The sequence below is a fragment of the Entelurus aequoreus genome, linkage group LG13 (assembly GCF_033978785.1).
Source record: "Entelurus aequoreus isolate RoL-2023_Sb linkage group LG13, RoL_Eaeq_v1.1, whole genome shotgun sequence".
NCBI classification, from domain to species: Eukaryota; Metazoa; Chordata; class Actinopteri; order Syngnathiformes; family Syngnathidae; genus Entelurus; species Entelurus aequoreus.
Window position 1 is genome coordinate 17,943,860 of NC_084743.1, and position 13,011 is coordinate 17,956,870.

Sequence of the window (13,011 nt, forward strand, 5' to 3'; positions counted from 1 at the left end):
TCATATGTTAAAACAATAAATAAGGAGAGAGAGAGTTTATATATATATATATATATATATATATATATATGTATATGTATATGTATATGTATATATATATATATATATATATATGTATGTATGTATGTATGTATGTATGTATGTATGTATGTGTGTGTGTATATGTATGTATAGTATTTATTTATATACATATATGTATGTATGTACACTTATACGTGTGTATGTATATATATATTTATACATATGTGTGTAACTATATATATTTATATGTGTGTGTATATGTATATATGTGTGTATATATGTAAAAATGTGTGTGTAGATGTGTATATATGTGTATGTGTGTGCGTATATGTACACGTGCGTATGTGTGTGTATATGTATTGACGCGTATATATGTGTGTGTATATATGTGTGTGTGTGTACAAGTGTATGTGTGTGTGTGTGTGTGTGTGTGTGTATATATGTATCAAAAAATATATATAAAAAAAATATATATATACACACACACACACATTTTATACATATATACACACACACATATATATATATACACACACACACACATATATACGCGTCTATACATATACACACACATACGCACATGTACATATATGTATAGACGCGTATATATGTGTCTGTGTGTATATATATGTGTGTGTGTGTATATGTATAAAATGTGTGTGTGTATATATATATATATATATTTTTTTTTAATATATATTTTTTGATATATATATATATATATACTCACACACACACACACACACATATTATACACATGTACACACACATATATATATACACACACATATATACGCATCTATACATATACACACACATACGCACGTGTACATATACGCACACACACACATACACACATATATATATACACACATCTACATCTACACACACAATTTTACATATATACACACATACATATACACACACATATAAATATATATAGTTACACTCACATGTATAAATATATATACATACACACATATAAGTGTACATACATACATATATGTATATATAAATACCATACATACATATATATATATATATATATATATATATATATATATATATATATATATATATATATATATATATATATATATATATATATATATATATATATATATGTATATATATATATATATATATGTGTGTGTGTGTGTATATTTATATATGCGTGTGTATTCATACAATATTGACCTACATTCTATTTATATACTGTCATCCTTTTTGATAAATATATTACTGAAATCTTCTGGTTATAATGTATTAAATATGTCCATTTTATCTCTAATACTAAATGTTAATGTTGCTGTCATTTCTATTATCTGTTTCAGGGCTGGTTTTATATTATAATTGCAGTGTTTCTAAATATGTTTAGTAGATGTTTACTGTCTGTGCTAATTTCAGTTTGCGCTTCATATTCAAGCCAAGCATTATTTCTGTCCGTACATTCCCTTCATAACCTAATAATGAATACATCTTATACATGTTAAGTTGTATTATATACTATGTAAAACTGACGAGTTACTGTTCAGACCGGGTCAAAAAGTGGCGCCCTAGAAAAGCAAAGTTAACAACTTCTTTGTCTCACATGACTTCGTGTCACTCAGCAAGTGTTTTTTGGTTGTTTTTGCACCCTCTGTGTAGAACAAGTGGCTTCATTTTCTCCATCAAGAGGTGGATGGGCTGCTGGCTGGCGGAGGTCGGGGGTCACCGCCAGGAATAACAGCAATGTCCCGCACGGCGTCCTATACATTCACAGGAGAAGGAAGGTTGAAAGACGGCCAGTATACTGGGAGCTGGCATGCTGGACGTATTCACGGCCGGTCAGATAGCATCATATGTGTCAAGTTTATTCTTTGATTTATAATAGCAAAACACTCATTCCACTTTCTGACTGTTTACAGTAGGTTCTTATTGATGCAAACATTTGAACGTGAATAATGCCAGAGAATGTTTCATTCAAGTAATTATTGAGTTAAAAGATATTTTACGTGCATTTTCAGAGGAACTATGAGATGGCCGTCTGGACAGACGTACACCGGGAACTTTAAAAATGGATTGGAGGATGGGTCTGTACATTTTTGTGTAGTATTGATATACCGTATTTTCCAGACCATAGGGTGCACCGGATTATAAGGCGCACTGCCGATGAATGGTCTATTTTTTTATCTTGTTTTCATATATAAGGTGCACCGGATTATAGGGCGCATTAAAGGCCTACTGAAATGAATTTTTTTTATTTAAACGGGGATAGCAGATCTATTCTATGTGTCATACTTGATCATTTCGCGATATTGCCATATTTTTGCTGAAAGGATTTAGTATAGAACAACGACGATAAAGATTGCAACTTTTGGTATCTGATAAAAAAAGGCTTGCCCCTACCGGAAGTAGCGTGACGTAGTCAGTTGAACATATACGCAAAGTTCCCTATTGTTTACAATGATGGCCGCATGAAGTGAGAGAGATTCGGACCGAGAAAGCGACAATTTCCCCATTAATTTGAGCGAGGATGAAAGATTTGTGGATGAGTAAAGTGCAAGTGAAGGACTAGTGGGGAGTTGAAGCTATTCAGATAGGGAAGATGCTGTGAGAGCCGGGGGTGACCTGATATTCAGCTGGGAATGACTACAACAGTAAATAAACACAAGACATATATATACTCTATTAGCCACAACACAACCAGGCTTATATTTAATATGCCACAAATTAATCCTGCATAAAAACACCTGCGTGTTTGTTATGCTAGCTCCTAGCTCCTCTGCTAGCTCCTAGCTCCATAGAACACGCCAATACAATTCAAACACCTGATCAACACACACAATCACTCAGCCCAAAAGACCGTTTACCTAACCCAAGGTTCATAAAGCTTATATATTTTTAAAAAGTTACGTACGTGACGCGCACATACGGTCAAGTTATCGAATGTTTAGCAGCCAAGGCTGCATACTCACGGTACCTGATATTCAGCTAGGAATGACTACAACAGTAAATAAACACAAGACATATATATACTCTATTAGCCACAACACAACCAGGCTTATATTTAATATGCCACAAATTAATCCTGCATAATAACACCTGCGTGTTTGTTATGCTAGCTCCTAGCTCCTCTGCTAGCTCCTAGCTCCATAGAACACGCCAATACAATTCAAACACTTGATCAACACACACAATCACTCAGCCCAAAAGACCGTTCACCTAACCCAAGTTTCATAAAGCTTATATATTTTTAAAAAGTTACGTACGTGACGCGCACTTACGGTACGGTACGTGTTATGCTAGCTCCTAGCTCCTCTGCTAGCTCCTAGCTCCATAGAACACGCCAATACAATTCAAACACATGATCAACACACACAATCACTCAGCCCAAAAGACCGTTCACCTAACCCAAGGTTCATAAAGCTTATATATTTTAAAAAAGTTACGTACATACGCAAAAAAAAGCCAAAGCTGCATACTCACAGTAGCACGTCTGCGTCTTTGTCATCCAAATCAAAGTAATCCTGGTAAGTGTCTGTGTTGTCCCAGTTCTCTACAGGCGTCTGTGTATCCAAATCAAAAGTCCTCCTGGTTAGAGTCTCTGTTATCCGAGTTCTTCCATCTTGACTGCATCTTTCGGGAATGTAAACAAAGAAGCGCCGGCTGTGTACTGTTGTGGCTGACTACGTTCGAAAAATACGTCCATTTCGCACCGACAACTTTCTTCTTTGCTTGCTCGGCTTCCTTCTCCATAATGCAATGAACATGATTGAAACAGATTCACGAACACAGATGTCCAGAATACTGTGGAATTATGAAATGAAAACAGAGCTTTTTCTTATCGGCTTCAATGTGGAAGGCATACCCGTGTTCGTCGGGCTACGTCACACGCATACGTCATCCGCAGAGGCGTTTCGAACCGGAAGTTTAGCGGCAAATTTAAAATGTCACTTTATAAGTTAACCCGGCCGTATTGGCATGTGTTATAATGTTAAGATTTCATCATTGATATATAAACTATCAGACTGCGTGGTCGGTAGTAGTGGCTTTCAGTAGGCCTTTAAAGGAGTCATATCATTATTATTTATTTCTAAATGTAAAAGACTTCCTTGTGGTCTACATAACATGTAATGGTGGTTCTTTGGTCAAAATGTTGCATAGATGATGTTTTACAGATCATCTTCAAGCCGCTTTCTGACAGTCGCTTCAGGATGCGACGTTTTTGTGGGCGGTCTTATTTACGTGGCTCACCTTCGACAGCGTCTTCTCCCCGTCATCTTTGTTGTAGCGGTGTAGCGTGCAAGAACGGGAGTGGAAGAAGTGTCAAAAGATGGAGCTAACTGTTTTAATGACATTCAGACTTTACTTCAATCAATAACGGAGCAGCATCTCCTCATCCGGAAACAACAACACCGGAAATGTGTCCCGTGAAAAACCGTCCGACCAGAACTCTAATAGCTAAAGTTCCTTGGGTGAATAATGTAAACTCACTAGACCGGTATGTTTTAGCGCTTTCATGGCGAGTTTACTGACAGATAAAAGTACCGTATTTTCCGCATTATAAGGCGCACCGGATTATAAGGCGCACCTTCAATGAATGGCCTATTTTAAAACTTTGTTCATATATAAGGCGCTCCGCATTATAAGGCGCAGAGAATAGACGTCACAGTAGAGGCTGGGGTTACGTTATGCATCCATTAGATCAGTGGTCCCCTACCACCGGACCGATTGGTACCGGGCCGCACAAGAAATTAAAAAAAATAAAATTTTTTTTTTTTTTTTTAATGAAATCAACATAAAAAACACAATATATACATTATATATCAATATAGATCAATACAGTCCGTAAGCACACATGATTGTATTTATTTATGTAATAAAAAAAATAAAAAATTTAAAAAATTAAAAATTAAAAAATAAAATATTTTTTTAAATACATTTTTGGGTCTTTACATAAAGTTTAAGCAGCCGCCAACTTCATTTTCCCCCGTAGAAGAAGAAGCGCTTCTTCTTCTCCGGTAAGCAGCCGTAGAAGGGGGAAAATGAAGTCGGTGTAGTTACCGTAGTTGCGAGACCTGTTGTGGCTCAATATTCGTCCATATATAAGGCGCACTGTCAGCTTTTGAGGAAATTGGAGGTTTTTAGGTGCGCCTTATAGTGCGGAAAATACGGTAAGAACTTTACACTACTTTATATTAGGAATGGCAACCGCGGAGGATGAATGTCCCATAACAAGAAGATAGAGGAAAAGAAGAAGCGTCGGCACGGACTACAAAAACGGACGCACGCAATTTTTCAGGATTTATGCAGATCCCAAATACAGATCAGCAGTTGCTTTTTTTATTGCAAAACAAAACGCCAGATAATATGTCTTACCTTATACACACACCATAATAATACTTGTTTGTTGAAGCACAGTACAATCCATCAAGCGGTGCGGCTTCATAGCTTACCAAAGTAGTACTAAAACAATTTAAAAGATTTTTGAGCACCGTGTAGAATGTTCTATATTTTCAATGGAACATATAAAAATGTTGGTGTTGTTTACTTGAGTCATATTGCCATCATATTGCAGTCTACACGTATTTCTTATGTTTGACTGCCATCTACTCGTCACACTTATCATTACACCATGTACCAAATAAAATTGCTTCGAGGTCGGTAAGCAAAACCAGAATTATTCCCTTCTTTAGGCTCACCGGGTTATAAAGTGCACTGTCGAGTTTTGAGGGGGAAAAAAGGATTTTAAGTGCGCCTTATAGTCCGGAAAATACGGTAAACCAGTCTGTAGGTTTCTCAGTAACTGCCATTTCTGCTTCCAGATACGGGGAGTGTATAATTCCAGACAAACTGCTGAATAAAGCAGGTTGCTACCAGGGACACTGGCGGGATGGCAAGATCCACGGCTTTGGCATCTACAGGTAAAGTTGCCAACTCTGTAAGAAAAACATTTAAGGATACCCTGAATTTTTATTTGTGTGAAAGGAGTTCATCTGGGGCCTCATGTAACTAGAGTTGTGTAGCCTTCATATTAAAAATAGACGTACTTTCAAATCCAGGAAACTGCGTACGGTAGTAAAAAGTCAGATGTATGAAAGTGTGCGCACGCACTAAGTGTGTGTGTGCATGTATATATATATATATATGCGTGTGTGTGTGTACGTGTGTATATATGTATATGGAACTGTATATATATATATATATATATATATATATATATATATATATATATATATATATATATATATATATATATATATATATATATATATATATGTGTGTATATGTACAAAACCCAAAAACATTGTGTAATTCGTAAATAATAACAGAATACAATGATTTGCAAATCCTTTTCAACTTATATTCAATTGAATAAACTGCAGAGACAAGATACTTAATGTTCAAACTGAGAAACTAAATTTTTTTTGCAAATAATCATTAACTTAGGGGCATTTTTACCGCTGTGTTACATGGCCTTTCCTTTTAACAACAATCAGTTGTTAAACATACAGTATATACACTCAGTGTATACATGTATATGTAACTGTATATATATATATATATATACTGTATATATATCAATCCATCCATTTCCTACCGCTTATTCCCTTCGGGGTCGCGGGGGGCGCTGGAGCCTATCCCAGCTATATATATATATATATATATATATATATATATATATATATATATATATATATATATATATATATATATATATATATATATATATATATATATATATATATCAATGTGTGTGTATATGTACAAAACCCAAAACCAGTGAAGTTGGCACGTTGTGTAAATGGTAAATAAAAGCAGAATACAATGATTTGCAAATCCTTTTCAACTTATATTCAGTTGAATAAACTGCAAAGACAAGATACTTAATGTTCGAACTGAGAAACTAATTTTTTTTTGCAAATAATCATTAACTTACGGGCATTTTTACCACTGTGTTACATGGCCTTTCCTTTTAACAACACTCGGTAAACGTTTGGAAACTGAGGAGACCAATTTGAAGCTTTTCAGGTGGAATTCTTTCCCATTCTTGCTTGATGTACAGCTTAAGTGGTTCAACAGTCCGGGGGTCTCCCTTGTGCTATTTTAGGCTTCATAATGCGCCACACATTTTCAATGGGAGACAGGTCTGGACTACAGGCAGGCCAGTGTAGTACCCGCACTCTTTTACTACGAAGCCACGCTGTTGTAACACGTGCAGAATGTGGCTTGGCATTGTCTTGCTGAAATAAGCGGGGGCGTCCATGAAAAAGACGTTGCTTGGATGGCAACATATGTTGCTCCAAAACCTGTACGTACCTTTCAGCTTTAATGTCACCTTCACAGATGTGTAAGTTACCCATGCCTTGGGCACTACTACACCCCCATACCATCACACATGCTGGCTTTTCAACTTTACGCCTAGAACAGTCCGGATGGTTCTTTCCCATTTTTTGGTTTTAAATGAGTCGTGTTCTTCCACTCCCCGCACTGCTGCTTCATTGTGATGCATATGCCTTGTTGTTGCCCCCCTGCGGGGCGGCGGGAGCACTGCACACATGGGCAACCCGAGTTTGAATGATTTCATCAAGCCTATTTGGGTCATGTTCGGCGGGCCAATATAATATATCAGTACATATTATTGTGGAGGTTGCCCTCCAGTGGGTTCATCGGACCACCAAGCATTGACATGAGAGTCCAGGTCAGATTCACAATGACGTTTTATTTTTTCCAAATACAGTCTTTTGTGGCTTTTCTGCAAATGTCTTTTCTCTCGCTCTCGCTCCGACTCTCCTTCAGCTCCAACTCCCACTCCAACAATTCTCGCCTCCCGGCTGCTGCCTGTGGCTGATTTCAAAGCCGGTCCTGGCACACCCCGCTTCACTGCAGGCCCGCAGGCCACGCCCCCTCCACAATTATATACTGTATATATAGTCTGTAAATATTACATATGTTATATTTGATATTGCTACTGTGGTACATTTTTACTGTCTACTTTACACCTGCTTTATCCTTTCCGTCCTTACCCTTTCCATCCTTTGTAACTGAGCTACTGTGTGGAACAATTTCCATGGTGGATCAATAAAGTTTGCCTAAGTCTAAGTAACTGACACAATGCAAATCGACTATTTCCAGAATGTTGTGTACCAGTGGTTGACTTAGTACCACCTCAGAAAACACTTGGTTTCCTAAATACCACCATAATGACCGACATTAAAACACGGTAGCGTAGTAGGCCTAAGTATTCATTAAAAACTAGGCAGACATAAAGTGTAAAACTGTAATCTCTTATGCAACTCTTTGTTTTATTAGTTGCTCCAACATACTGCCGGGTGCTGTTGTCTTCATGTTTGCCATGGTCTTCCACAGATACGCCTCAGGCGACGTTTACGAGGGCTGCTTCAGCGACGGCCAGCGCCACGGCTACGGCATGCTGAGCTCTGGGAAGATGGACAAGACCTCTTCGGGCGTTTTCATCGGTCAGTGGGTCTACGACAAGAAGACGGGGTATGGCGTTTATGATGACATCACCAGGTATGAGGTGCAACTTCCTGTGTCCGCAATATGTTCGCGTTGTTGTCAATATAAGTGGGAAGGGGGGGGGGGGGGCAGATTGATAAGCCATCATTGTGCGGATAAACATGTACAGTAGAGATTTGTATTTGACTTTAATAAATATTTGGGTATAATTTTATTAAACAAAACCAGTTTTCTTTTAAGTAATGTAGATATTAATCAGAGCTGTGTGTCTATTTTATGCAGGAATTCATCATTAATCATAGAATTGGCACCCACTGTTATTAAAAAGAAAGTATTGATTTTGAACCGAGAATCATTTTTGAATGGAATCGTCACCCGCAAGAATCGAATCAAATCGTGTGGTGCCCAAAGATTCACAGTCCTATTTAGCATAAACATTTCTAAATACTTCTTCCCACTTCTGTATTCTGCTAGTTGTGTCTTTTAGCTTGTCGTTGTATTGATGCCTTCCTTCGTTCTTCCAGGGGCGAGAAGTACATGGGAATGTGGCTGGATGATGAGAGGCATGGGAGGGCCTTGGTGGTGACTCAGTACGGCGTGTACTATGAAGGACACTTCAGGGAAAACAAGATGAGTGTGAGTGTCCTCTTCAACTGACAATGTTTCTTTTTTTAAAGGCCTACTGAAATGAAATTGTTTTATTTAAACGGGAATAGCAGATCCATTCTATGTGTCATACTTGATCATTTTGCGATATTGCCATATTTTTGCTGAAAGGATTTAGTAGAGAACAACGTCGATAAAGTTCGCAACTTTTGGTCTCTGATTAAAAAAAACTTGCCCCTACCGGAAGTAGCGTGACGTTGTCAGTTGTTCACTCCCTCATATTTTCCTATTGTTTTCAACGCAGCTAGAGCTATTCGGACCATTACCCCATTAATTTGAGCGAGGATGAAAGATTCGTGGACGAGGAACGTTAGAGTGACGGACTAGAATGCAGTGAAATACATATTTTTTTCGCTCTGACCGTAACTTAGGTACAAGCTGGCTCATTGGATTCTACACTCTCTCCTTTTTCTATTGTGGATCACGGATTTGTATTTTAAACCACCTCGGATACTATATCCTCTTGAAAATGAGAGTCGAGAACGCGAAATGGACATTCAGTGCCTTTTATCTCCACGACAATACATCGGCGAAATGCTTTAGCTACGAGCTAACGTGATAGCATCGTGCTTTAACTGCATATAGAAACAAAAAAAATAAACCCCTGACTGGAAGGATAGATAGAAAACCAACAATACTATTAAACCGTGGACATGTAAATACACGGTTAATGCTTTCCAGGCTGGCGAAGGTTAACAATGCTGTGCTAACGACGCCATTGAAGCTAACTTAGCAACCGGACCGCACAGAGCTATGCTAAAAACATTAGCTCTCCACCTACGCCAGCCAGCCCTCATCTGCTCATCAACACCCGTGCTCACCTGCGTTCCAGCAATCGGCAGAAGGACGAAGGACTTCACCCGATGCGTTTGGCGGCCCGGAGACGTAGGAAGTCAAGGTGAGGTCGGCGGCTAGCGCATCTGCTCTCCAACAAAGTCCTCCTGGTTGTGTTGCTGTAGTCCGCTGCTAATACACCGATCCCACCTACAACTGTCTTCTTTGCAGCCTTCATTGTTCATTAAACAAATTGCAAAAGATGTTCAGAATACTGAGGAATTATGAAATGAAAACAGAGCTTTTTGTATAGGATTCTACGGGGTACCATAACTTCCGTTAAACTGACTTCGTCACGCGCATACGTCATCATACCGCGATGTTTCCCGGGAAATTTTAAATGTCACTTTATAAGTTAACCCGGCCGTATTGGCATGTGTTGCAATGTTAAGATTTCATCATTGATAAATAAACTATCAGACTGCGTGGTCGGTAGTAGTGGCTTTCAGTAGGCCTTTAAGTTGATGGCATTTCCACTAATATATGGTGAATGTGAAAATAAATAGGGGTTAGCTAGTTAGTTATCAATGGGGCCAACATCTGGGACTTTATGAATTCTCTATCAATCAATCAATGTCCTTTTTTAAGCAGATAAAAACTCACTAAGATTAAAATCTATTTTCCAAGAGTGACGTGGCCAAGATGTCATCAAAAAAAAAGTTTCAGAAATATATATAAAAACAACAGAAAACATCAGCAATCACACACCGCAATTACAAATAAATTACTTTTTTTTCTGTCTTTCTTTCTTTTAGTTTATTTCAAACATGAACACACTTACAGCGTAATACATCACACAATTTCATGTCATTTCTCTTTACATCATGTCCGAAAAGGAGTTGGAAGAAGCTAAGCTTATTTAATGCTACCCCTTTCCCACTTCAGAGCGTTTACAACATACTTGCCAACCCTCCCGTTTTTAGCGGGAGAATCCCGGCATTCAGCGCCTCTCCCGACAACCTCCCGGCAGAGATTTTCTCCCGACAAACTCCCGGTATTCAGCCGGAGCTGGAGGCCACGCCCCCTCCAGCTCAATGCGGACCTCAGACTGAGTGGGGACAGCCTGTTCTCACATCCGCTTTCCCACAATATAAACAGCTTGCCTGCCCAATGACGTCATAACATCTAGGGCTTTTAGAGAGTAGAGTGCACAACTGCGCACACAACAAGGAGACGAAGCAGAAGAACGAGGAAATTACAGACATGGTGACGCCGTCGACGAGCAAGATGAAGAAATACGCTTGCAAGTTCCAAAACGAATGGAAACAAGAATTTCAGTTCATCCAGGACAGTTCGAAGGGGAAGGTGTATGTTGCCTGTAAATATGTAGAACAGACTTCTCCATTGAACACGGTGGCCGAAATGATATACAATACTGCCATCTAATGGATAGCCACAGGAACACTGAAATTCAAGTTTTTTGTTTTTTTTCTATGTAAATAAAATAAATATATATATATATATATATATATATATATATATATATATATATATATATATATATATATATATATATATATATATATATATAGCTAGAATTCACTGAAAGTCAAGTATTTCATACATATATATATATATATGAAATATATATGAAATTATGAAATACTCGAGTTGGTGAATTCTAGCTGTAAATAACCACGCCCCCCCCCCCCTCCCTTCTCCCCCTACCCCCCACCTCCCGATATTGGAGGTCTCAAGGTTGGCAAGTATGGTTTACAAATATATACATTCATTTACTGACCTTTTTATAGTAAAATGACATCCGTGAATGAGTAATACAACAGTTTTGTAATATGTTATTAATTAAGTCTATCATTATTAACATACTGAGATGAAGAATATCTTATTTTCAATAAGGTTGAAAGTATTTCTCATAATTCTTCTTCTTTGTACTTTGTAAGCACTATTAATTTGAACAACCTCTTAAACTGGATCATATCAGTACAATGTTTAACTTCTTTACTTAATCTATTCCATAATTTACTTACATATACTAGATGAAGCAATTCCTCAAGGAATTGCGTGTGAATGCTCCAATGCTGTAGTTGAACTTCAAAATGACTAATTGTTGAAGTAGAGCACACAATTCCTGAAAAGGCTGAATATTTTGAAGTTGGAACGATTTGAATCGGATAAAAAATGTGGGAGTTGTGGAACTTTCAAAAATGTCCCATTCAATTTCGGGAAAAGCTGGAATTTTTAGGAAAATGCTAAATATTTTGAATGTTGTTATTGAGTTTAAAGGGTTGGTGTTGGAATTTTTCCAATCGGTCGAGAAATCTTGAAGTAGTACCATTTTTAATTGAGAAATACTGTAGTATTAGGGAATTCCTGGTATTTCGGGAAAACCAGACATTTTTAAAGTGGGTTGAAAAATGTGTAAGGAGTAGTCGACAGAAAAAAGGGTTTGAAAAAACGGGAATTCTGGGAATTCCTGGAATTTTTTTTAACTTGGAAAAATGATAGTTTGAATGTGCAGTATGAGTGGAATATGTTGAAGGTGGAAATGGTTTGAATCGGTTGAAAAATGTGGGAATGGTGGAAGTTTGGAAAATGGCCAATTCATTTTGAATGGGAAAAATGTCCCAGAAAACCTGGAATTCTGGGAATTTGTTTCGAATTTGTCAAGGGGAAATCTTGCGATTTCTGAATAGGCTGAACAGTTTGAAGTTGGGACGGTGTAAAATGTGGAAGGTAGAGCCAAAATCTGGAGAAGAAGAAGAAAAAGTTGAATAATAAATAGATTAATTTTGGTGTAGAAAACCATATGTGTGAATGCTTTGGAGCATTCACACAATAATAATGATAACACATTGATAAATGTTGGTGTATAAAACCATGTGTGAATGCTTTGGATCATTCACACAATTAACATAAACACAATGTATAACATGTTTCAGTAAAAACTAGGGATGTCCGATAATGGCTTTTTGCCGATATTCCGATATTGTCCAACTCTTTAATTACCGATACCGATATCAACCGATACCGATATCAACCGATATATGCAGTCGTGGAATTAAAACA

At 37.5% G+C, this 13,011-nt stretch overlaps 2 protein-coding genes across 6 annotated transcripts in view; one reads left to right on the plus strand and one right to left on the minus strand.

Annotated features, from left to right (window-relative positions):
* LOC133663222 (frizzled-7-like) overlaps positions 1-13,011 on the minus strand; it is a 791,936-nt gene that overhangs the window by 106,973 nt on the left and 671,952 nt on the right. The window lies entirely within an intron of this gene.
* The window catches only part of LOC133663215 (alsin-like), a 111,180-nt gene that overhangs the window by 64,396 nt on the left and 33,773 nt on the right, over positions 1-13,011 (plus strand). For all 5 annotated transcript variants that reach the window (XM_062067516.1, XM_062067513.1, XM_062067517.1 and 2 more), the window contains 5 exons: positions 1,669-1,847; positions 2,028-2,093; positions 5,829-5,927; positions 8,374-8,538; positions 9,009-9,120. In XM_062067516.1, the coding sequence (XP_061923500.1) occupies positions 1,669-1,847; positions 2,028-2,093; positions 5,829-5,927; positions 8,374-8,538; positions 9,009-9,120 (621 nt within the window). The remainder of the gene's footprint in view (positions 1-1,668; positions 1,848-2,027; positions 2,094-5,828; positions 5,928-8,373; positions 8,539-9,008; positions 9,121-13,011) is intronic.